Source organism: Periplaneta americana, chromosome 16, assembly GCF_040183065.1.
Source record: "Periplaneta americana isolate PAMFEO1 chromosome 16, P.americana_PAMFEO1_priV1, whole genome shotgun sequence".
Classification (NCBI taxonomy): domain Eukaryota; kingdom Metazoa; phylum Arthropoda; class Insecta; order Blattodea; family Blattidae; genus Periplaneta; species Periplaneta americana.
The window spans coordinates 75,346,249-75,372,952 of record NC_091132.1 but is presented as its reverse complement, the minus strand read 5'-3'; the positions used below and the strand labels follow the sequence as shown (position 1 = coordinate 75,372,952).

The window sequence follows — 26,704 nt, the reverse complement described above, 5'->3', positions numbered from 1 at the left end:
GTGCGAGTGTAAGGTCGTTACATTAATGCAAAAATTTCTCTTCCCCTAGTCTTTGCTTCGTTCTCCTTGCCTTTTTCCCTGTTTTCCTTGTCTCCCCATTCTTGTATTCTCCTTCAGGGTTCCCATTTGGGGCGCGCTTCCGAACAGGGGCAGCGGTATTTCCTCTAAGGTTAGAGCCCAATTTAGGTGTGTGTGTATTAATCGAAAATTAGAGGCTAGAAAATATTGAGAATAGGACGCATGTTTACATGACATTTTTTTCGATTAATACACACACACACACACACACACACCTACACCTAAACTGGGCTCTAATCTTAGGGGAAATGCCGCTGCCCCTGTTCGGAAGCGCGCCCGCAAAGTATACCAAAAGCCTAAACTAGCCTAACTTGTCACATTCGTATATGCAAAGCATACCAAAAGTATAAATTAACCTAACGTAACATAGTCGTATACGCAGGGCATTCAGAAAGCCTAAGTTAAACTAACCTAACCTAACACAGATTCCCGCATCGTAGAATTTAGAAAAATGCAAGTTGGAAGTGTCAGTAGTGTCACGTGCTATAGAAAAGCTATTATTCTACTTTGCACTGTGTTTGAGTAATTTTTCCTTTATTCGAGAATACCATGAGAGGCTAAGAGCTGTGAAAGATTATGTGGGAGTGTCGGGTAAGATTGAAGACACCAAAATCACGAAGAAAATGTCAGATGCTGCAAGAGAATCTCATGCAAAATATAAAGCAGCCTAGGAAAAGCAAAGAGAACAGAAATAAGGCAATGAAAAAGGCAAAAGGTGAAGAAGTAGCTATCAAGAATAATAACGGAAAAGAAACAAGACCAAAGAAGAAAGCTCCTGAGAACGTGTTAGAAGAAGGGAAGAAAAAACTACAAATGGCATTCAAGCAGAAAGATTTTGCTGAAGTTTCACTAGCTTCAGAAATTATAGATAAGCTTATATCTACTAAAAGATTGAAGAAAACTAATGTCCGGAGTTGTGCTCGGGCACGGTTTCGACCCCAGCTTGGGCAGATTAGCTGGTTGAGTTTTTTTCCGAGGCTTTCCCCAACCGTAAGGTAAATGTCAGGCAATCTATGGAGCATCCTCGGCCTCATCTCGACAAATACCATCTCGCTATCACCGATCCCATCGACGCTAAATAACCTATAGTCGCGTTGCTGTTATTTCCTATGTGGCTCCTTTTTGTTTACATCTGAAGCCTGCCGCGTTGTTGCACATTCTATACCTGCTTGCCGTCGAACACGACAGTATATTAACATCATCAGCAGCCAATGACAAGACGCGCATGTTTAAATGTAGCCGCGCTGCAATGTGATTGACTGTCAGAAATAACAGCGACGCGGCTATAGTAGTTGATACAGCGTCATCAAATCCAAGCAAAAAATGATAATAAAGTTTTGGAGAACAAAGAGAAAAAACAAAACTATTCGAAAATCCAATTTCAGCAGGACTTTATATCCATGCTAATAACAATTTATTTTTGTACTCCTTGTGTGATTTTACCATAGGTAGATGTCCATTATATTCATATTAAGTTAAGTTATATTTTTCTTGTAATTTGTGAGATTGTTTTAGTTCTTCAAATTAAAAAAAAATTAAGGCAAATATTTAAAACTTAACACTTCTTAGAATTAAACTGAACATTACTCACAAAGTTTAAGTTCAGTATTGTTACTTGCGTAGTAATAAATAAATACATACCGGTAACTTTGTACTTTTGTGTTAAACAAAGAGCGTGGACACACGTATGCAATTCATTCCCATTAATGTATAAACAACTAAGTAAACTAGTCATTCCGTATTATTGTCCGTGCATTTCAAACTGGCGGCTCAAGGTCAAGCAATGAACTACATTTGTCACGTGTGCTCATCCCAATCCTGGACCATCCTCCTGAAACAGCCGTAATTACCAGTGCTTCAGTTCACAGTTTTTAGTTCAGTCACTCGTGCGTAGTTTGTACTTTTGTACGTAACCTTAATCCACCAGTTAGAAATGCACAGGTTATTGTGGTATTTCTTCTAATGGCATTAAACTCATTGTGAAGTAGCTATTTCCTATAGTGCTGATTTAATCGCGTTTGTGCGATATGTGGGGGGAAGGGTCCCGTGAGGCTTTAAATAAATATACATATAATGAAATATTGTCCATATATTTTTATTGATGTTTAACTTTTCCCTTCAAAATTATCCTTTTTTTCTTCTTGAGTCGGTGGGAGCTCTGCCTTCTTTCATTTCTCGTACCACCGTACGTTTGTATAATCCTTCTCCTCTCCTTTCTTCCTCAAGCATTTAAAGCTCCTTGCAAGGCAGATTAGGAAAGGAGCACAACTAGAATGTCCAAAAAGAGATTCGCTACAGTGTGACTTCGTTGTTTTTTAGCCTAATTTAACGACATTGTATCAACTGCTAGGTTATTTAGCATAGAATTGGTGATAGCCAGATTGTAGGCTATTTAGCGAAATGAGACCGATTCGCCATGTGATTAGGGTACCTGACATTCGCCTTACAGTTTGGAGAAAACATCGGGGGGGGGGGGAACCAACCAGCTAATCAGCCGAAGTGGGAATCGAACCTACGATCAATCGAAGCTCCGAATGGTGGCTCTCGTTATTTATTTATTTATTTATTTATTTATTTATTATTTTATATCTATAACAGGGCAAAGCCCCAATTATAATAGACAGTACAGATAATTGTTTAAAACATAGAATTGCAGATAACATGAAAAAAGAGATGAAACAGATACAAATGCAAGATACGAGTGTAATACAAATTGAAAATGAAAAAAAAAAAAGAAAAAAAAAACAGAAATAGATACTACCTAAATAAAAGACACTTGACTTATGCTGATGATATTGACATTGTTGGGAGATCAGAAAGAGCCATAAAAGATGTATTCATCAACCTAGATGCTGCAGCACAGCAAATGGGCCTCAAAGTAAATGAGGGTAAAACCAAGTATATGGAGGTATCAAACAGTCCTTCAGAAATGGAGTATCTTGAAGTAGGAGGATACAAGTTTGGAAAAGTTACCGAATTTAAGTACCTAGGTTCACTAGTTACCTCAGTTAATAATGTGAGTGCAAAAATCCAACATAGACTCCTCACAGCAAATAGATGCTATCATGGACTTCAAAAACAGTTAAGGTCACATGATATCAGCCTCAACACTAAGTGAAAATTATATAAAACATTAATAAGACCAGTCTTGCTTTATGGATCTGAGACCTGGGCAGTTGGCAGTGCCGACAATTGTAGGCTGAGTGTATTTGAGAGAAAGGATCTGAGGACGATATACGGACCAGTAAATGATGAGGGCAGTTGGAGGAAAAGATATAACTATGAATTATATCAACTTTTTAAAGAACCAGATGTTTGCAGAGAAATTAAAGCTAGGAGAGTCAGGTGGCTGGGCCATATCTGTAGGAAGGATGAAAATGATCCTTGTAAGAAATTGACTCTCACTCTACCTTTTGGCACCAGAAAAGTATGGAGACCTCAGCTAAGATGGCTGGTTGAAGTGGAGAAGGATGTAATAACAGCAGGTGTTAGAGGATGGAAAACAAAGGTGTTAGATCGAAGGACATGGAAAAGCATCGTTGGGGCGGTCAAGATTGGAACCCGGCTGTAGAACCAAAGAAGAAGAAGAAATAGAAGACACAGATATAGATATAAATGAAAAATACAAAATAAAAATAAATGAAAATTAGATAGTATAGATATCATAGCCAAAGATGTAAAATGTAGCTACAAATGGCAAATTACAGAGTAACAAATAACAATATTATTTAAAATCAACTACCTTCAGTATATTATTAAGAAAATGTTTATATTTCATGCAAGAAATGCTGAAATCTAGATTCCATGTTTTACATATTTCCATGTTATGTTCTATGTAATGAATTCTTCCCTGAAGTTTGTATCACTGCGTCTCGAACAGCGCGTGGGTTTCATTGTCACCCTCACATATTAGTCAGTGAACCTTAAACTATAAGTCAGTCAAATACACTAACACAAATAGGTTACTTATTATAGCTCGTGTTGTCTTTTCATCCTTGTTTCGGCCTTCCTAATGATTTTTCCACTTAGGGCTTTCCAGAAAATACTACAAGCACTTCTAATTCTACATTTCCGCACCACGTGTTCTGCCCGTCGTAGTTCCAGGGGCATCGCCAGAATCAGAGAAGGGGGTTTGAGAATGCGGTGCGAGCTATAAGAGATGGGGAACATAAAAAGCTCAAATCTTCAATATGATTATTTTTTGTTATTATAGCCGCGGCCTCATGCTTAATATGCCGGTATCATATTATCGCCGCGCTCTCATTGTTAACATGTCGGCATCATGCAATAACGTGCGGTGTGCTTTAAAAACATAATTTTGCCGACCGATTGTTGCTCTGTAGGTCTCACTCTAAGCGTCACGTTGCCACGTCTACGTCCTCGATAATAATAAGCACTAGTTTGTTATATTGTTAAATGGCTATTATTGTAATTATAATAATAATTATTATTTCATATACGAGTACGTTGACATTCTTAACTCTTAATAATAACTGTTTAATAATAATTTTTAATCACATACCTTAATGTTCGTCCTCAGCACAAGACATTGCAACCTCGGTTTTAGTCTACATGGATTAGACAAGTAGGTGTCTTTAATAATGGAAGCAGCTTATTGGTTGCAATATTGAAATTGAGGCGAGTGATTGGAGCGGCGACATGAGAAATTGAAAACAATAATGCAATTAAATTTAAAAGACCTGCGGAATGTTAAGCACGAGGCCGCTCAAAGACCTGCCGAATGTTAACCATAAGAGCGCGGCGATAATACAGTAACGTGCGGTGTGCTTTTGAAACATAATTTTGCCTTTGCGATATCTTGCTGTACAAGTCTACAGTAAGGACTGCGAGTTTGCTAAAGCGTTCGCGACCCATTCTGTTGCGCAAGTAAGTTTTTGAACTACGTAAACATAAACACTTATATTCACAGCCGCATTAAATGCTGGTGTTACGATAGAAATTGTAGAAGTTTGTGAACCTCAAGAAATGTCAGTTTATCCTCCTCAAGAAAATTAACTGTTTTGAATGTTATCGATGGTGACATATTCATGCTCATAATGTTTAGTTGTAGAAGTATTCTCAGCGTTTCTTATGGCAATAATTAGCAGATATCGGTCATCAGTCACATTCTGTTGTTGCCAGTGGACGACCACTACGAGGCATTTCGTCGACATTATCTGTGTTTCGGAAGCGATTCCGGGTTCATACCACATCATTCTGATTCAATCCTAAGCGCCTCGCTACTTGCCTGGAAGACAGGCCTTCCTGACATAGAGAAACAATCCTCACACGGTTTAAGTTCGTAACACAGTCTAGCACATACAGTCACGAAGCGTAATAAATATGCATCCATAGATAGTTGCTAACCACTAGGATCGCTACTATCGCCTCATTACAGACAATGCGAAATAGTCTCTGCACAGTCTATTGTTCCTAGCAACCTCAACAACTCAAGCTTCGTGACTGTATAATATACTAGACTGTGTTCGTAATTGACCGCCTTGCCATTGTTCAACCTCCTTAGAACGAAATAAAACTGTTTTACTCTGACCTATTCGTTGAGCGATGAGATTTCCTGCCTTCTGTTTATATCTATTTACTTTTTCAGTCGGTTTCTAGGGTAGACTTCTACCGTTCCTCAACATTGTTTACATTTTTCAGACAGTTAAAAGGATAGCTTTCAAATGTTTTTATGGACATTGCTTGAAGTGGAGCGTAAATACCACTTCTACAGTTGATGTAAAACTTTTTTTGATGTGTGTATTTAGTTGTCTAGTCTATCGGTATATTATTATTATTATTATTATTATTATTATTATTATTATTATTATTATTATTATTATTATTATTCCATGTATTGTGGGTCCCTATCACCACGGCATGGCACGTCCTCAGGTTGCGGATAGAGGAGATGGCCTCCAGATATGGAGGGTAGCTGCGAATATATTGAATAAGCAGTCGTGGACAGCCGATAAGGGGTGGTCCTCCAGCTTGGGAGTTGGGCGAAGGGCTAACAACCCATCACCGTAAAAAACAGGTCGTTACGAATCCATACAATAAGCCTTGGAATGGGACTGATTCTCTGGCGCGACCATAGCAAAGGAATAAGCATTGTATTCTTCACCTGACATAATTAGGAACATTAAATCCAGACGTTTGTGGGCAGGGCATGTAGCACGTATGGGCGAATCCAGAAATACATATAGAGTGTTACTTGGGAGACCGGAGGGAAAAAGACCTTTGGGAAGACCGAGACGTAGATGAGAGGATAATATTAAAATGGATTTGAGGGAGGTAGGATATGATGATAGAGACTGGATTAATCTTGTACAGGATAGGGACCATAGCGGGCTTATGTAAGGGCGGCAATGAACCTGCGGGTTCCTTAAAAGCCATTTATAGTTAAGTATTATTATTATTATTATTATTATTATTATTATTATTATTAGTATTATCATCATCATCATCATTATCGTCATTCTACATTATTCTGTCGTAACTTAGCCTGTAGACTGTCGTGACGGTGTAGGTGTTGGGAAATTGGTGGCCCAACAGTCGTCTCTTAGCAACGCCACGAACGCGCTACTCACGTGCCATTAAAATAGTGGCTTGGCTGTGGCCCGTCTGAAACTTACCATTTAACTCTATGTATCGCGATGAGATGCGCTACTTTTAGTGGCCGCCACCAGCGGCGAAGCCAATCACTCAGTGCGTCTGCAGCGCGACTGATTTTGTAGTTGTGGCTGTGTGTGAAGATCTCCATTTAAATACATTATTCACGAGCGGCAGCGTGTTAGCAGCGCTTCTAAAAGTTGCCTCGTCTGAAGGGACCCTTGTAGTACACCCCAAGTATTTGAAGCTGCCCACTTGCTCTACTGCTTCATTTAGAATTCGCAAGTTTACCTTCATTTTTTCCTATGACCATGGTCTCCGTCTTATTTACATTTATCTTCATCCCATACTGCTCACAGCTATCATTTAGCTCCAGTAGCATATCCCTTAGTATCATTTCCTCTTCTGCTAATAACACCATATCATCAGCAAAGTCCACACCTGTGGAGTAACGGTCAGCGCGTCTGGCCGCTAAACCAGGTGGCCCGGGTTCGAATCCCGGTCGGGACGTTACCTGGTTGAGGTTTTTTCCGGGGTTTTCCCTCAACCCAATACGAGCAAATGTAGGGTAACTTTCGGTGCTGGACCCCGGACTCATTTCACCGGCATTATCACCTTCATTTCATTCAGACGCTAAATAACCTAGATGTTGATACAGCGTCGTAAAAAACCCAATAAAATAAAAAAATCATCAACAAATCATATGCACTATATTTTTCTTCCTCCTACTATCACTCCTCCCATGTTCTGAAAACATTTCTTTACTAAATCCTCCAAGTAGACATTGAACAGTGTAGGTGATAAAGGGCATCCTTGAAGGGTTCCCAGACATATTGAAAAAAAAAAAAACAAATACGGCACACATCAGTTTTCACTGAGTAAGTTTAGTATGCGCACCCATCAAATATGTCAATCTTTCAAAGTGTGTGTGTAGTAAAGTTTACTACACAAACACTTTACCAACTAAGGGTAAGTAAACAAATTTGTTAGGGAGCACATTTTTTATTAAGTTTAAGCTTCTTTATGTAAGTTGCCTTCTAATTGTTTTTACTAAGTTATTACAGAAGTAGCAACAAAATACACTATTCACTGACAATATTCTTATAAATCAATCCGCCTTGGCCTTGCAATATTTCTCTGAAGAATTAATTTCACTTAACAATTGTTTATTTTGAAGAATCATGTATGAAAAACAACACATTCCTCACTGAAGAATGACTTTACAACAAGCATTGATTTTACTGTTTTTACAGACAATTTATTTTTCTCATCAGTCCATAGACCGTTCATGCGATACACATAATGAACTCCACTACCCTCTTCAAATTTGAGAGTTCTCCTTCGGTACTTTTAAGAAGATCCACCCAGACTTCATCTAAACGTTTGGTGTTGCCACCACTCGTCTTGAGAAATTAATAACTCACAATAATTGTTTCATAATAGCCCATCTACACTGGAGTGATGAAGTGCGATGTTTGTAATTTGTAATGTCGAATAGACATTGTAATTTTCCCATTTTTTCTCACTTTAGAACCCTAAAATACGGGATGGAAAGCTGTCCTGAAGACTTTTCTCGGGACAACGGGACGCATTAGCGAAAAACGGGACGTCTGGGAACTCTATCCTTGACATACTGCTCTCCCAATTTCACCTCCTTCCGACATTTCTTCTCCTACCCTGACGTTGACTCGTTTCATATAAAGATTACTGAACAGCCTTCTCTCTTTCCAATCTACACCCATTGTCTTTAGGATCCCCATCTGTTTATTCCAATCCACTCTGTCAAAAGCCATTTCTAGGTCCAAAAGTACTACATACACTTCTATTCGTCTCTAGGTATCTTAATCTCGTTCTTTTTTTTATGTGTCACTGACATGAACCCCACTTGTGAGTGCCTTTCTGCTGTTTTGATTCAAATAGTGTATTTTTACTAAGAATATTGATTTGACCAAAGAAAATGAGCTGCTCCAAATTGATGTGAGGAACCGATCTTTCTAATGTGTAGGTAGTTAATTGTATTTTATTTTTGAAGTAGGTTATTCAAATATTCAAACCCTTAATCTCAGTATTAATGGAACATTTGAACACTAGAACAGTTGGACCTAGTTATATAGGCTACTTAAAACCGCCGATGCAGTCATTTTGACTGCTTCTATTAATATATAGGCCTACACAGTAGGGCTGCAGTTCTAAATAACAAAATAAACAACACTCAACAGCCACCGGCGTAGCTCGGTCGGTTAAGGCGCTTGCCTGCCGATCCAGAGTTGCGCTCGGGCGCGGGTTTGACTCCCGCTTGGGCCGATTATCTGGTTGGGTTTTTTCGAGGTTTTCCCCAACCGTAAGGCAAATGTCAGGTAATCTATGGCAAATCCTCGGCCTCATCTCGCTATCACCAATCCCATCGATGCTAAATAACCTCGTAGTTGATACAGCGTCGTTAAAAAATCAAGTAAAAAACAATAATGCTTCAATATTTCTGTTACTCTCCTGGGAACTTTATAATAGACCTATATGTAGTAGGCCTACAGTTCTAAATAACAAAATAAATAACACTTAATAATGCTTCAATATTTCTCTTACTCTCTGGCAACTTTATAATAGACCTATATGTAATTTATTCATTTACGCAATACAGTATTCTTTAATGTTTCTCTTACTCCCCTGACAACAAGAAATCGTACTTTTTACGTTAGCTCAGAATGCAGGGATCGAATAATCTCCTGGCCTATTCCTACCCATTGTCTCACTGAAGAATTGGGTCCCATAGATGGGCTGAGGGACTTCGTGAATCCGAGTCTGACAGGTGGTCCATCCAGGCTCAGCACCTTATAGAGACAGGTCCCGTTTTGCTGACAAGTAGCCTGATAAAACCCACTGGTCTGGAGCACGAAGCCCTTCTACAATAGCATCGGAAACCCGTAGGCCCACTATTCCAAGCCTTCACCCCGGCCAATTACTGTATTACTGGATAAAATAGGGGAGATTGAGAATGTTGGTGGAATGATAAAGGAAACGAAAGTACTCCAATAAAAACCCAGTGCAACGTTTTCTTTGTCCAAAATAAATTCCATCATGACCTGGTCAGGGATCGAAACCGGGCCGTCTGGATGGGAACCCAGTGCGCTAACACTTGAACCACAGATGCGGCAAGGTTGGGTTACTACTGGATCCAGGTTCAGATTCAACGACTCTATTGCCTTCGTTGTCCGAAGTATTGCCCTCCGATAGTAGTTTTCGTCTGAGGAATTACGACTATATCCTATTAACTTCTCTACGTCTGGATCATCTTCTGTGTCTGATTTATCCACGGGAAAATTATGCATAATCTTCAGAAATTCTTTATTTGTGAGATGCCGTTGTCTGTCATACTGCGATCGCTGCCAACACATTCTTATTATCTGGAAACAAGTGACGAAATGAATTGCCACAGACTAGCTAACATAAAAATACCGATCGAAGGCATCCATTTCATTGTAGAGTATTCAATTTCAATTGTTGGTTTTGAATTAAAAACACAAAAATCGTTACAACATTCGATGGAAAACATTTTATATTAGCATACAGCAGTCAGAGTGACCGCTTGGCGGTTCGAAGTACAAAGACGAATAAATATAGAACTAATTTTGCGAAATTAAAATACTGTTGTGCCGAGATGATTTACGAAACAACTTAGGAAAAGTCATTAACTCACAACAGTACAGAATGAAAATTGAAGCAGTAATAGCGAGTTTAAAAATTGACCGTTCGGCTTCTCTATACTGTGGTTCGACGGTTCTAGTGTTAATTGATACAGTCTATCATTTTTGTTACGTGGATATGTTGGAACCGAGTGAGTATTCGATTCTTTAATCACACCTATGTATATTCAGGCCCGTATTTACGCACGGGGCCAGGCTCAAGGTGGCAAAATTTTGAGGGGGGAAAAAGGCTGAAAATAAATTTTCAATTATTTCTTACTTCGAAGATATCTGCTTTTAGATAGTAGCATATGTTAAATTGTTGTTACTTGCCATCTTTTTACAGTTTCACTACTAAATGTCTAAGATTTGCATAAGTTAGTTTGTGGAGAGCGCAAAATTCTTTCGGGCCCATAGGTGTAACACTACCTAAATACGGGGCTGCCTGTTACTATGCTTTCATGGAGTTTTCAAATCAATTTAAATACCCTGACGTCCACTGCAGTGGCGTAATAGTTAGCATGCCTGACCATGAAATGAGCGGGCCCGGGTTCAAATCCTGGTTGGGACAAGTTACCTGGTTGAGGTTTTTTCCGGAGTTTGCCCTCAACCCAATAAGAGCAAATAATGCTGAGTAACTTTCGGCGTTAGATCCAGGACTCATTTCGCTGGCATTATCACCATCTCACTCAGACGCTATATAACCATAGTAGATGAAAAAGCATACTGACCGTACTGAATACGATTCCCCCTGAACCCTGTTTTCATGCAATTTTCTATACCTGTTGAATACTATTTGAATACGGAATCTGAAGTTTCGAAAGTAGTAATGTTAACATGTCATCGATATGTTTGCATATTGGTCATCCTATAGGCCTTGGGTACGACCTTCGTTGCGTTTTCTAAATGAGGCGCATGAAAACTTAATATTCTGGCTGTTAATGAAAATACAAAATGTTACGTTTTATAACACCACTCTTCAACATACAAAATTGTGCTCGCTTCTGGTAAACCAGATGACAGATCAAACAAATGACGGTCATTCATGTGCTTCGCGTATTGAAATCGTTTTGGATATGATACCCATTTTCATGCAATTCAATCCATATTTAATACGATCCGATCCCACTTTCAGTTGTATCGACCTTGAGACATCGTTTTGAATTCCTATTTGCATGAAGATTTTAATACGGTAAGCTTATTCACGTCGATTTGAATACTCCATGAAAACGTAGTATATATTTCAAAATAAGCTGCCACGGTGGTTTAGTGCTAGAGCACTGGACTCATAATCCTCTGAACCATGGTGCGATTCCTGGTATATCCCTGATTATAACTTGTGTTGGGCAAGCTCGTGGTCCGGGTAACACAGGTGTTCTTGGGAGCTGCGATTCCCATTTGGCATCCCAACAAATCTCCATCATCTCGTCTCATCGCGGGTGTAGCATAGACCAACCACCCATGGCGCACCCTTGGCAATGACTCTGTCAATAAATTTGTCAACAGAACTGGCTTCATATGGGTGAATGACGAACAGTCATGTACCCGTCAAGCCTACAGTCAAATCATTAATGTGGATATTGTCGGCCATTCATGCAGTAACCCCTGACAATAGCAGACCTTCACCTATATCCTTTCCCGTCCACAGCAGACCAGCACGAGAACCCATTCCACTGCCCTCAGGCCTCAAACACCCTTGCTGCAGCATTTGCAAAGCTTTCTTCGTCCCTTCAGATTGCACATATAAACGCTCAGAGTCTTACAGCTCATTACGACGAAATTTATTCTATTTTCTCGGATCTAAATTTACACACTCTTGCTGTTTGTGAATCTTGGCTAAAACCAACTCTTCCTACAAATCTTATCCACATTGACGGCTATGTATTCTTAAGAAATTATCGTTTAAATAAAAGGAGAGGCAGTGTTGCAATATACGTTAGGTCAGACTTAAATCCTAGAATTATACAGAATGTTAAGAAAAAAAGTATCCAGTGTTTTAGAAGGTGATAGTATGCATCAAAACAAGAAAATTATTTCTAATAAACATGGGTCCTACAAATATTTCTGAGATCTGAACACTTGTTCATAGGAGGTGCTCAATGTGACGTCCATTCATGGCAATGCATTTCTATGCCCTACAATACAACAGACTACCAGATAATCATACCACCCTTGGCATGGAATGATACGTCGCAAGGAATACTGAAAACAAAAGTCTGGTTGCGGATGTGAGCGGGGTTCAGCAGAGATGGTGTTGTGAATTTTCGTAATCAGCATGTGTGGGCTGATGAAAATCCCCATGCAGTTGAAGAAACAAGGCAGCAGCGCCGATTCTCAATCAACTTATGGCCAGGCATTCTTGGTGATAGATTAATAGGGCCATACATGCTACCACAGAGATTAACTAGGGATCGTTATCAGGACTTTCTTATTAACGTATTAAAACAAATTTCAAAGAGTGCGTGGTTGCTTACGCCGAGGGGTAGAGGAATGCATTGCCATGAATGGATGCCACATTGAGCACCTATGACCAAGGGTTCAGATCTCAGAAAGTATTATATGTTGTAGGACCCATACTAGCACCTCCTAAAATACTGTATTGGATACTTTTTTAACACTCTGTATATGCTACTCTGGGCGATTATGATGGAAAACCAGAGATGTTATTCGTAGAAATCAATGCTAATTTCCAAAAATGTATTATGTGCGTTATCTACGAACCACCTAAAGTTAATAATATTATAGAAATTGAAAGATCTCTATTGAATATTAATTACAGATTATGAACATGTAATATTGGGCGACTGTAATACAAATTTACTAGTTCCATCTTTAATCCACACGAGACAATAAACTGACAATGTTTCAGGCTCTTGATTTAGCAGTTCTCTCTCTCGATCCCACTCATCACACAGTTTTCTGAATCCCTACTAGACCTGATTGTTACCAATAATACGGACAGAGTACTGACGCATGGACAGTGTGCAGCCCCGGGAATATCATGTCACGATATTGTATACCTGGTATATTCCCTGAAATGCCCTAAACCAAAATCAAAATTTATTACATACCGCGACTTTAAACGTATCTACGAGACTTAACTACAGTCAGACGCAGCAAAAATTCCTTGGCAATCCATATGGACTTTACACTTAGTAGATGAGAAAGCAGACCAGCTGAATTCATATATTAATCTATAATGACAAGCGTACACCTCTGAAGTCAAAGCGTGTTAAGAAGTGTCCGACACTCTGGCTCTCTCTTGACATACGCGCCATGATGAAAGAGCGTGATGCTGCGTACAGACAATACACAATTCATAAGACTGACACATCATAAGATTATTATAAACATCTACGTAACGAGACTACACATGCTGTTAGGAACGCTAAACTCGGACATTTCCACGACATATTACATCAGGGCGCTGACTCTTCCAAACTGTGGAGTAGCTTACATACTATAGGACTAAGAAATTCCAGACCTCAAAGTGACAACATTACAATTCCACTTGAAACTCTAAATGATCACTTCATAACATCACAATCATTGACCCTCGACCAAACTGAGAAACAGTTAACAATAGTTGACGTGCTAAGGACTCTACCTTCGACGACAGACAAATTCTATTTTTCTTACGTGACAGAAAATGAAGTACGAACAACAATGAAACGCATAACAACGAAAGCTGAAGGAGTAGACTGCACAAGTATTACCTTACTGAATAAATACTGACGCTCACTTATATATTTAAAGCTTCTCTTATTACGTCATGTTATTCAACCCTCTGGAAAAGAGTCATCCGCCCACTTCCCAAAATTAAAAACCCGTCATGTCCAAATGACTATAGACCCATCAGTATCCTACCTGCTCTATCAAAAGTTCTGGAACGTATTGTACATAAACAACTGACGAACTAACTGACCGAACATTCCTTACTTGACTATTATCAGTCAGAATTCATAACTGGACACAGCACGACTGCAGCACTTTTAAAAGTCAATGACGATGTACGCCAAGCCGCCGATGAACGAAAATTGACATTATTGGTGCTACTTGATTTAGTAAAGCATTTGACACAGCAGCTACAGAACTTCTCTCATATAAACTTAGACAACTTAATCTTTCTGACACTGCTGTCAATTGGTTTGACTCCTATCTTCGCAACCGCCAACAATGTGTTACAGCAGTATCTTCTCCTCGGAATGGCGTGTCGTGAAATCCGGAGTACCACAAGGCTCAGTACTTGGACCTCTTTTGTTTATGATATATGTTAATGATTTGACTAAAATGATAAAACATTGTAGATATCATATGAAGGGTTCTTTTTTTTTAGTAGGTTATTTTACGACGCTTTATCAACAGCTTAGGTCACTTAGCGTCTGAATGAGATGAAGGTGATAATGCCGGTGAATTGAGTCCGGGGTCCAGCGCCGAAAGTTATCCAGCATTTGCTCATATTGAGTTGAGGGAAAACCCCGGAAAAACCTCAACCAGGTAACTTGTCCCGACGGGGAATCGAACCCAGGCCACCTGGTTTCGCGGCCAGACGCGCTAACCGTTAGTCCACAGGTGTGGACTCATATGAAGGGTTCAGAACCATAGTGGGCCAAGCGCCATCTACTAAAACCGTAGAAAACAAGGGTTAAAATGAAGTTATTACCATAATTCAATAGAAACATATAGCAAGTAATATAAAGTATACACATTCAAACTAAATGATATGTCATTATTCATTAAACTATAGTATTCACTTAACTTTCACCCTTGCTTTCTCCGTTTTTAATAAATGGCTCTTGGCCCACTATGGCTCTGAAAACTTCATATGTACACCGAGGATTTACAAATATACAACCATTTTCATCCTGACGAAATGATAGACGCAATAAAAAGACTCAATGAAGACTTGAACTCAATTTCGATGTGGGCTTATAAATTTGGATTGAGGTTGAACCCAGAGAAATCTCAGGCAATAGTGACGGGTCATCATCGTCTTCTTAGTACTACTGTATACTGCAAAAAATTGCCTAGCATCATACTGAATTGTACAATATTGAATACCGCAAAACAGTAAAAAATCTTGGAATCTTTATGGATAATGATCTTACCTGGAATACTCAAATTACCCATACATGCAAGAAAATATTGTCGCTGCTCCACCCTTTGAAGCACGTAAAACACTTCCTACCACTACATTAAAAAAGAACCTTATACACACACTCGTGATGCTCCATCGCGATTACTGTAATTCCTTGTTAACAAACTTAAGTTCTAACTTAAATGAGAGATTGCAACGTGTTCATAATGTATGTATAAGATTCGTCTGTAATACTCGGAAATTTGACCATGTAACACCGTCTCTTGAGCTGCTCTCGAGGGCTTGTCTAAAGGAACGAAGAATCATACACGCTCTTTCACTTCTATACAAAATTTTACATAACTCTTCAAATTACTTGTCTTCACGCTTTCAGTTCCTAACTACTTCAGAAATCAGCATCAATCTCTCCTTTCTATTCCTTGTCACAGAACTCCCCAATACTCCTATACTTTATCATTGCCTCGCGTGTCCACACCTGTGGAGTAACGGCTAGCGCGTCTGGCCGCAAAACCAGGTGGCCCGGGTTCGATTCCCGGTTGGGGCAAGTTACCTGGTTGAGGTTTTTTCCGGTGTTTTCCCTCAACCCAATATGAGCAAATGCTGGGTAACTTTCGGTGTTGGACCCCGGACTCATTTCACCAGCATTATCACCTTCATCTCATTCAGACGCTAAATAACCTAGATGTTGATAAAGCGTCGTAAAATAACCTAAAAACCTCATTGCCTCGCCTCTGGAATACGTTACCTAGTGACGTCAGGGATTTCGGGACACTGTCACAGTTTAAAAGTAAATTAGAATAGTATGCCAAAGTTTTTAGCTTTAGTATTTTGGCAATAATTTCCTTTTGTTGGATTAACCTTGTCTTTGTTCCAGGATACTAGAACAGCTTATTGTCCCTTAGTTAATAACAGTGATGCTGAGTGACACTGTTATTTTGCGTCTATTTGTTGTATATGTCCCGCGCCGTGGCGTCGTGGTCTAAGGCATCCTGCCTAGGACTTGCGTTACGGATGCGCGCTGGTTCGAGTCCTCATGGAGGAAGAAATTTTCTCATGAAATTTCGGCCAGTGTATGGAACCGGTGCCCACCCAGCATCGTGATGCACTTGGGAAGCTACGATAGGTTGCGAAAATCCGGTTTCGCAAACCAGCTATAACGGCTAGGGGGATCATCGTGCTAACACACGATACCTCCATTCTGGTTGGATGATCGTCCACCTCTGCTTCGGCATGTGAACGTGAGGCTAGCAGTCTACTGGTCGGTCTTGGCCCTTCATGGGCTGTAGCGTCACGGATCTACTTTACTTATTTGTTGTATATGTTTTCACTTTTTATTTGTTCTTTTTTTTTTTGCATCATTTAATATGTTAGACTAATTTTTATTATTTTCAATTTGTATTTGTATGTTCAGTTGTTTTTTTATATCATATTCATTCTATCACTCGTTATTACTGTAGATTAAATGCATTGATGTGTAATTTTTCTTGTAGTTGTATTTCTGGTGGTGTGAGGGAGGCCTGATGGCCTTAACTCCACCAGAGTAAATAAATAAAATTAAATTAAATTAAAATTAAAATATAAAATAAAATTAAATTAAATTAAATTGAAATTAAATAAATAAATAAATGCTTTCTTTTATTATGAGTACGTCTACTAACAGCTTTAATAAATAAATAAATAAATAAATAAATGACTGAATAAATAAATAAATAAATAAATAAATACATAAATAAATAAATGCTTCCTTTTATTATGAGTACGTCTACTAACAGCATTAAAATGCTGAATCTGTGTCATATTTTAAAGCTGTTGTAACCAGAGACCACAGGACTACTACATTATTTAAGGAGAGGAGGATTTTTATGTAATGAAAAAGATAGGTCCGCTTGGCCCACAAATTGATGAATGGATAATGCTTCGGTTTTCCGAACTAAAGACTTGGGTTCGAATTCCAGCATTTCCAAGTGTATGAAGATGACATTTCTGTCATCATTCATCATTTCTCCACTCGTCATCATTCAATACGATAATTAATATTTGTGATAGTGGAATTGATAATCATGCAGAAGATTACTCCTGGCTTTCGTTCAACGAACTTAATGTTAGCTTTGGCTACATCAAGATCACAATTAACATTCTTAATATACCGCAGGAGTGCTGAGAAGAAGTGTCTGCTATAGGCCTAATTATTGCAATTCTCGCGAAAGAAATGAGATACAGAATTCATAGGCGAAATAGCAACCATTTATAAAAGTGTGTGTGTATATATAGCCTATATATATTTCCAGAATGTAGCCTATGTTCATTTGTTCATTGATTGTGATGTATATGTTGTGGCATTTTTCTTAACTCTGCTTGTATTTATTAATGACTCAGTCTAACCGTTATGTTCAATATACGAAACTGACAGTCTTATTGCAGTATAGTTGAGTACGTACTAATAGACTTTTTACATTTTTGGAAGTTAATATAACAGTGTAAGCAATATTTTCATATTTATGTACAATATACCATCCAACTTGCTGATTCAACTCTAAATGTATGAAGCTGTCAGCAAATTTTCTTTTTCATTAATTTTACGGGAATTTATTAAGATCTAATTGAAAAGCAATACTGTTTAAAATAAGAAGAATGATCCGGAGTTGCGCTTGGACGTAGGTTCGATTCCCCTTGGGCTGATTACCTGGTTGGGTTTTTTCCGAGATTTTCCCCAACCGTAAGATGAATGTCAGGTAATCTATGGCGAAACTTCGGTCTCAACTCTCTATTACCAATTTCATGGACTCTAAATAACTCAGTAATTGATAGAGCGTCTTTAAATAACCAAGTAAAAAAATTGGGAAATATTTAGGCTTACTGCTTTTCAATATATTCCGTTGGATAATATTTTGCAATTTACAGTGCCCCAAGATACTGTAAGTTCAGCATCTCTTGTTTAATTCTATTTTCAAGGTTGGGTACACCGGTAAGGTGAAATTTATTACCCATAATGTTTAGGAATATAAAGTATATATAATATTACTTTCTCGTGTTAATGAACTAGGTTTAAAGTTACCTTAGTTGACTAGTTTCGGCCTGAGGTCATCTTCAGAACTCTGAGTTGAGATGGCCCCCAGGCCGAAACTAGTCAACTAAGTTAACTTTAAATCTAGTTCATTAACACGAACAAGTATATATATATATATATATCTGTGGCTTGGTTCTAAAAGGGCCAATGTCAATTTTTTGCACTTTTGAGTTATATACACTTTCGAGCTTATCTCGGTCTGTTCTACCATATACTAAAAGGGCCAATGTCTGCTGCAGTTAATGTGGAAGGTACAGAGCATTCACAAGCCAATGTCATAGGTTCACTGTACAATATAAGCAAATTTCAAACCCATTTATCTCAAAACTAACATTTTTGACATTGGCCCTTTTAGAACCAAGCCACAGATATGTATATATACACACACACACACACACACACACACACACACACACACACACACACACACACACACACACACGAGGGTAGATCGGAAAGTAATGCACAATAATTTTTTTCTGCATCGGTATTGCGTCTGGGATGTTGACATTTCACCGAGATATAGTTTGAAGTTTTCACTACAGACACAATTTGTTTGCATGTGCAGTTCTAGCGTGAGAAGCGTGAACCACGCAACAAAGATGGCGCGCATATTACTGTCATCAACTTGTGAAGAGCAGCGAAGTGTTGTGCGATTTTTGTTGGCTAAAGTACATAACCCGAGTGAAATTCACAGGGACATGTGTGGCCTGTATGGAGAAGACTGTATGGACCATAGCAACATCTCCAGGTGATGCGCATTCTTCGCAGACAGCCATGAGAACCTTTTGATTCGCCACATTCCAGGTGGCCGGTAACAGCTGCAACCTAGCGGAATTTCACAGGCATTGAGACAGCAATTTTGAACGACCAGTGGATCCAACTGTGAACCTTATCTCAGCAGTTTAACATATCATACGGTGTAGTGTACGATGTCATACATGATACATCGAAATTTCATAACATTAGTGCCTCTGGGTACCTAAGAACCTAACAGACGACCACAAGGGCCAGCAAATGATGACATGCTTGTACTACTTAAGACATTACGCTGCAGAAGGGCGTGACTTTCTTAAAGGAATTGCTACTGGTGATGAGTCCTGGGCGTACCACTACACACCTGAAACAAAGCAGGCCTCTATGAAGTGGAAACATGCTGCTTCCCCAGAAAGAAAAAATGCAGAGTGACGAAATCTGCTAAGAAAGTGCTTGTGACAGTGTTCTGGGATATGCATGGTGTTTTGTTGGTGGACTTCGCTAAACACGGGACCACTGTGAATGCTGCAGCCTACATTCAAATGTGTCCTTCGTGACAAATGCTGTAACATTAATGCTGACGATGTAACACTTCATGACAATGCTCGCCCCCATGTTTGCGGCTTCTGTTCGTGAGAAAATCAACGCATTTGGTTGGGAGGTGCTCCAGCACTTACCATACAGTCCAGATCTTGCACTGTTACACTTTCATCTGTTTGATCCCATGAAGAAATTCCTGGCCTGTCATCGCTTTGCGACTGATGCAAAAGTGCAATCAACTGTCCTCAGATGGCTATACTCCAACCAAACGAACTTCTATGAACAGTATATACCAAAACTGGTACCACGATGGGAGAAATGTGTTGAGAAACTTGGCGCCTTGTAGAAAAGTAGCTAAAAGATGTTTGTTCATTTGTGTATTTTTTATTTTTGTTTATCTATTAAACTTTTTTTTTTATTATTGTGCTTTAGTTTCCGATCCACCCTCATATATACTTTATATTCCTCAGTAATACATTGTTAAAAGTTGTGTAATCATGTTTAATTTTAACACTGGGTAAGAAACAGCCAGTAAATTATGTCTGGAGTTCTTAAACTCAAGGATTGGTTCCTTTATGTGCCATGAGTTTATGGCATAGAGTCCCTGGTTTTTCTTCATGTCTGAAGAAAGGAAAGTTAAGTATTTTTATAGTCCTTAAATATCCATTCACTTCAAAATTTGAAACATGAACCTCGGCTCTCTTAATGATAAGCATGAAATTCATTCAAGTGTCTATCTTTCAACAAGAATAATTCTGCAGAAATGAAAATTGGGACAGGGAGAGTTGTAGCTTACTGAGCATGCACAGTATGTTATAACTGGAACTTGAAAAATATTCAGGTGGCCCAAATTTTGTTTCTGGGTCTGTACAAGTAGGCTACACCGTACAGTATTTGTAATATGCTTGCAAATAACAAGTGATACAAGAAATACTATTACTTATTTTTATCTGCCACTATTGTTGTGGAGAGGGAATTTTTAATGAACTGAGAGGTTTTTTTTAGAAGGTGGAGTAATCTATTTCAAGGTTTCATCCTAAGACTGCCCTATGTGATCCAACTTTAGGTATATAGAGGATAAGTGTTATATACTCATCTGTAGGCAAAGTGCCCAGCATTCATGCAGAACTTTGTTAAAAAGATTCACATAATATTTTATTTTATTTGCAGTCATCTTCAGTGAGTAGGCTTATTCATTACACCTAAAGTAATAGATGGAAGTAGGCAATATTAGAAATTATTCTATTACGTCACCTCCGATTTTCTTCGTTTTGTTAAAGAAAGGTTGTAGTCTATACCAGGGGTTCCCAACCGGTGTGTCGTGCAGCTCCATGAAGTGTGTCGCGAAATTTTGGAATTAAAAAATAAATTGTATGTCATCCAGAGTCTCTTTAAAACGCATTCTTTATTTGCAAACGAAGTCTCTGATATGGTACATTTTATTTTGAGACAGACTGTACCAATGAAACGTGAACACCTGCAACAATGCTCAGTTCATTTTTTTCCAAGGCCAGGTATAGAGAAACTCTGTGCAACCAAGCGCATTAAATAGGCGAGTTTTCAGAAACGATAAATTAAAATCGGACATCCAGCATAGATAGGTTGGAATTTTTTACACGTACCTTTGTTTTTTTTTTCCTAATGCCATTCAAGTTGCTGCTTGTTCTTTTAAAATTTTCGATTGCATGTTAACATCAACCTATCTACAAACAGTGGATGTCCAACACTACATAGAAGTTATCAGTGCTTTTTTTTTTTTCTGGCGGAACGTGCTGGAACGGCGTTCTGGCACGTTTTTGTTGCATTTTCCATCATGGAACCGAAATATGTGTGAATATGTTTTTAATATAATTTTTCTTTGAATTCGGCTTAGATCATGAAAGTCTTAGTTGGACGAAAATTAGGTTAAAAACTACGAAATTCTCGTGCACTGCACAGTAATTATCTCTCTGTTCACTATAAAATATTCTACACAGAATTCCACCGTCTTTTTCTCCAGAAGAAAAATACTGCTTATAATAATAATAATAATAATAATAATAATAATAATAAAATCAAATGTGTCGCGATATCATGGGCATTCAGTAACGTGTGTCGTCAGCCAAAAAAGGTTGGGAACCACTGGTCTACACCAAAATCATTCCTCTTAGTTTTCGTTACCATTAATGATTTACTTGAACTTGCTGTGACATCCTCAAAACGTCTCCTTCCTAATGCTATATTTGTTTCCAAAGTATTTTTGTTTCATGCACGCTGTGTTCTCAATTCGTCATAAGCTATTATTAGTTGCTCTAATAGCAACAGGTGAAGAGAACTGTCTTGAAATTCTCTTATTGGTTAATATCATCTGAAGGTATTATTTATTGATCATGATATACCAGTGTATATATAGGCCTATATGCTTTGGACGCAAAGTCTTCCTTAATATTTCTGGCATTAATTTTAATGTATTTATTTAATGGAAGTTAATGGGAACACTAGTTATAATTACTTCCTGATGATGTTTGTTTTTTTATTATGTAATTTGGACAAAATCCAGATCTTGTGCGAAGGTTGCACATTTTCATACCTGTTTCCTGCATGAGGAAATAGTCCCATGTCTTGGCAGAAGTGCAAAGGCATTCTGTATTTCATTATTAATTGGCAGCCCGAAATCATGTTTACACATTTTGCCGAAACTAATGTGTGCACAAGTGGACGCTGTGCCCCATTAAATTTTGGTGTTTTGCTCACACGTATGCTATGTAGCAGTGTGTAAAATTAGCCTAGCATAATTTAAAACCTGCTGCAGAATGCATAACACACGCACACACATACACACACACACACACACACACACACACGAAATTAAATTCTTTGCCGGGCCATTGAATAGACTCCAGCCCCTACCCCTGTGTTGACAAATGGAAAACAGCTGTTGGCACAGTTCGTGCTTAATAACACGTTCGGATGTTTACAGCAATGCAGCTCATCCTTGTTACAGAATAGGTACGATGCAGTGCTACAGTTGCATTGATATTCAGTAGACGTGACTACATAGTGCATACATTCACTTAATAAGGCAAATTTCTGTCTGGTGAGAATAGAACTTTTAAATTTTATTGTGAGTTATACTCGGTGAAGCTGCCACACTATTGTGTTTGTGTGTTCAGTTGTGCTGGTTGCTGCCAGTTGCTTGTGAGACAGCAGCGCAGCCATGAGTTTCTACACGGCTCCAGGTTTCCAAGCTGTAGCGACAATGGTTGGCTACAGGTGAGTACGCTCTTTTATGTGGTTTTTGCATCCAGGTCTGAGGACTCTGTGTCAGACCTTAAATTCACGTAACAGGTTTAATATAATTGATTTCTGCTTATACTAAAGTAATTTATATCGTACATAATTTTTTTTCTCTCATACCATTTGCTGTGATTCATTCATGGAGGTTATTCATTAAGCAACTTAAGAACATGCTTTGAAAGTGGTGTGTGGATAAGCTTCAGGGCTTCTACCGCGTTGTCTTGGTGTTATTGGCTGACGTTTCGACCACTGTGTTGTGGCCATGCTATGAAAGTACTTGGGAAGAAGAGGAATCAAATTCAGTGTAAAAAATTAAATTTCTCATTCAAATTCATCCATACTATGCGAACTTCATTCTGATTTAGGAAGGCAGAGATGAGAGGAATTGATGTTTTGATGCACATGCGAATACAAGCATAGTGAGATCAATGTGATGGAGGAATGCTGCTGATGGTGTGCATACAAGTGCTGTGGTAAAATTTTATCACAAAACCTCATAGTTCACGAATAAGGAGTTAGATTTTGTTCAGAATTCTCACTATGGGGTTGTGTGAAAGTATTTTTAAAAGTGCGGAGATGGACTGATGAAACTTACACGTATTAGAAAGTAGATGAAGGATAGAAAAATCCCTTTTCATTCACTCTACATTTTCGAAGGCTTGTATTTCTCATACACTCGTATTCATCTGCCTTTGCTATCTGTTGCATTTCTTGATATACTCTTTTCTGGATTTAAACTATACTTCGGTTTGCACAAAACATTTTAGAATAGAATGAATGTAGGTTGGGAAACAAACAAACAAACCATACTTTTTCATATTTATGAATAATGCCCTAATGAGAAACTTATGCAAATGCATATTTATATCAGGGCTGCATGTCTTAATGAAACTAGGAAATTACGTGTTTCATGTTCAATTAAGATAATTGATGCATGGTTGTTCATGCATATATGTGCATATTTTGGACATTTGTGCATAACATTAAGAGCATAATTCATGCATTTTTTTTATATATTTTTTGTAGCAAAACTGTTTTCTAGTTTTCTGGATCCTCAATTTCAGTAGTTTGTACATATTGCGTAAGTCAAATCAAGGAGTTCTGAAATAATTTTGTTGACAAATGCTTCATCAGCTAAATTACAGAATGTTATTCTGAAAAAGATGAGGGAAACTAGCAAAGTGCTTTGAGGTTACAAAAATGATGTGAGTGTTAATCCTAGCGTGTCACCAGATTATAAGTTTTGTCCCCTCACTTTATGTGATGTAGGAAGAACCTTTTCTATGCACAAGTTTATTTTTACGGTCAGGAGAAACAAATTGAATCCTGAAAACATGGAAAAGATTATTGTGTCACAAAGTTTCATACAGTCATGAAAGAAATTGAATAATTGTCTGTATCAAATTGGTTTTAATTAAATTATCAGTAGCCAATAAGACAATAACTAAGTAATTAAAATAACTGTTTTTCTTAATGCCTAATAATTTGAATATTTCTCATTATATGGCAGTGTTTTTCGTGAAATACTATAATTATTATGTAAGTTTGCTGGCTCTTCAGCTTTTAGCGCATATATACGTGCATATTTCTGTATTTTAAATGAATATCTATATGAAAATTTAAGGGTTTTTTAATGCATATGATTCTCAGCACTATTATGATAGTTTTATAAAATTGGGAATATTTTTTATAGTAATATTGTAAAGCAGCCCTATATAGTTCAGATTTCTTGCAAATTAATTTTGCGTAAACGTGAATATTAAGTGTGTTTTATTTAGATGTATGAAAATAATATATGATATATGAATGTGTAAAGATAGTGAGGACAACATGGTAAATTGCTAATGGTCATTTGTGCTGAATTGCAGATATGTGTTCAGTGTGTTATTACCTGCTCGTTATTTCGTATTCAATAGGGGTAAACAACTCCATTGCAACATATAAATAAATTCAGTTGTTAATTACTGAGGAAGGAAAACTAACACATTGGCCTACTATTGAAGATAATCTTGAAAAGTGGATCCAGTGAAGTAGGTTACTCCTTTTACATGATTGTAACAATTTTAATTTCTTTAATTCACATTAATCACCTCCCTTCTGCTGACGGAACCTATGAAGAGTTCTGGAACAGTCGAGATTTTTCACTCAGATATATGACCATCACCATCATTGTGCCATACCTAATAAAGTAATAAATAATAATTCAGCCATCATTACCAACAACAGGAACATTTTGTTTTAGGAACCATGTGAGTTGGTCTCATGTAAATATAATAGAATATGACAGTTCCCATCATTTTCTTCATTGTAAAATGTAGAGGAATGATGGACTGATGTAGGAGAAACGGAAATGTCAGAATCTGTTTCACCACCATCTTTGTCTACCACAAACTTCACTATATACTGAGATTTGAACTGTGGGCTCTGGTCTGGAAAACCAATGTGCTCAGACAGTTTAATTTAGTGATGATGGTAATAATAAGAATCGTGATCATCCTTCATAGGTTAGGATTTACTTATTCTGTTCTCATATTTCTGTTAGTATGTTATTAAATTACTCATCAGTCTTGTAGAGCGACCTTTTTTTTTAAACCCGGCCATTTTTTGGGTCCCTTCACTCAACAAGTAGACGCTGCAAGTAATTCTTTCCTATAGCCTATATTTCTTTGTTGATCTAGTGTACCATGTTAGGTGTTGGATCTAAGGTTGTGAATTCAAAATTTGGCCAAGGGTGACTTGTTATGAAGGCTTCTTCTGGTAGGGAAATAAAGTTCTGAGTCCATGTCGTAAATTTACAGCATGTAAAAGAAACCTTTCTTTGGTCAGGGCTGCGAACATTGTCAGGGCAGTCTATTCCCTCACCAATATTTTAATTAATGTTGAAATTCTATAATTTAAATACAGCACTAAGACCACAAGCTAATGACGTTTTATTATAGTGTCCTCACAAAATTGAAAGTTTATCGTTTGAAAAAGTGGAAAAATTCAAATATCTTGGGGCAACAAATATAAATAACACTCAGGAGGAAATTAAACGCAGAATAAATATGGGAAATGCCTGTTATTATTCAGTAGAGAAGCTTTTCTCATCCAGTTTGCTCTCAAAAAAACTGAAAGAATTTATAAAACAGTTATATTACCAGTTGTTCTGTATGGTTGTCAAACTTGAACTTTCATTATACATCTTGATTACACAACTTCTAACACTCACTTCAGAAAACGTATTATGTGTCTTTCACGTGTTAAATTTTATATTACTTTGTTAACATGTAGAGGAACAGAGGCTAAGGGTGTTAGAGAGTAAGGTGCTTAGGAAAATATTTGGGGCTAAGAGGGATGAAGTTACAGAAGAATGGAGAAAGTTACACAACACAGAACTGCACACATTGTATTCTTCACCTGACATAATTAGGAATATTAAATCCAGATGTTTGAGATGGGCAGGGCGTGTAACATGTATAGGCGAATCTAGAAATGCATATTGAGTGTTAGTTGAAAGGCTGGAGGGGAAATGACCTTTGGAGAGGCCAAGACGTCGATGGGTGGATAATATTAAGAAGGATTTGAGGGAGATGGGTTATGATGCCAGAAACTGGA

General features: G+C 37.9%; 1 protein-coding gene across 4 annotated transcripts in view; it reads left to right on the top strand.

The window, feature by feature from the left end:
• Positions 1–26,704, top strand: part of LOC138716475 (zinc finger protein 385D-like) — a 93,810-nt gene that overhangs the window by 1,137 nt on the left and 65,969 nt on the right. For 2 of the 4 annotated variants that reach the window (XM_069849601.1, XM_069849599.1), the window contains exons 1-2: positions 22,820–22,907; positions 22,984–23,083. In XM_069849601.1, the coding sequence (XP_069705702.1) occupies positions 23,028–23,083 (56 nt within the window). In that variant the 5' untranslated portion in view covers positions 22,820–22,907; positions 22,984–23,027. Of the gene's footprint in view, positions 1–22,819; positions 22,908–22,983; positions 23,084–26,704 lie in introns of those variants that run through there. The other 2 variants (XM_069849598.1, XM_069849600.1) reach the window with 1 other exon arrangement.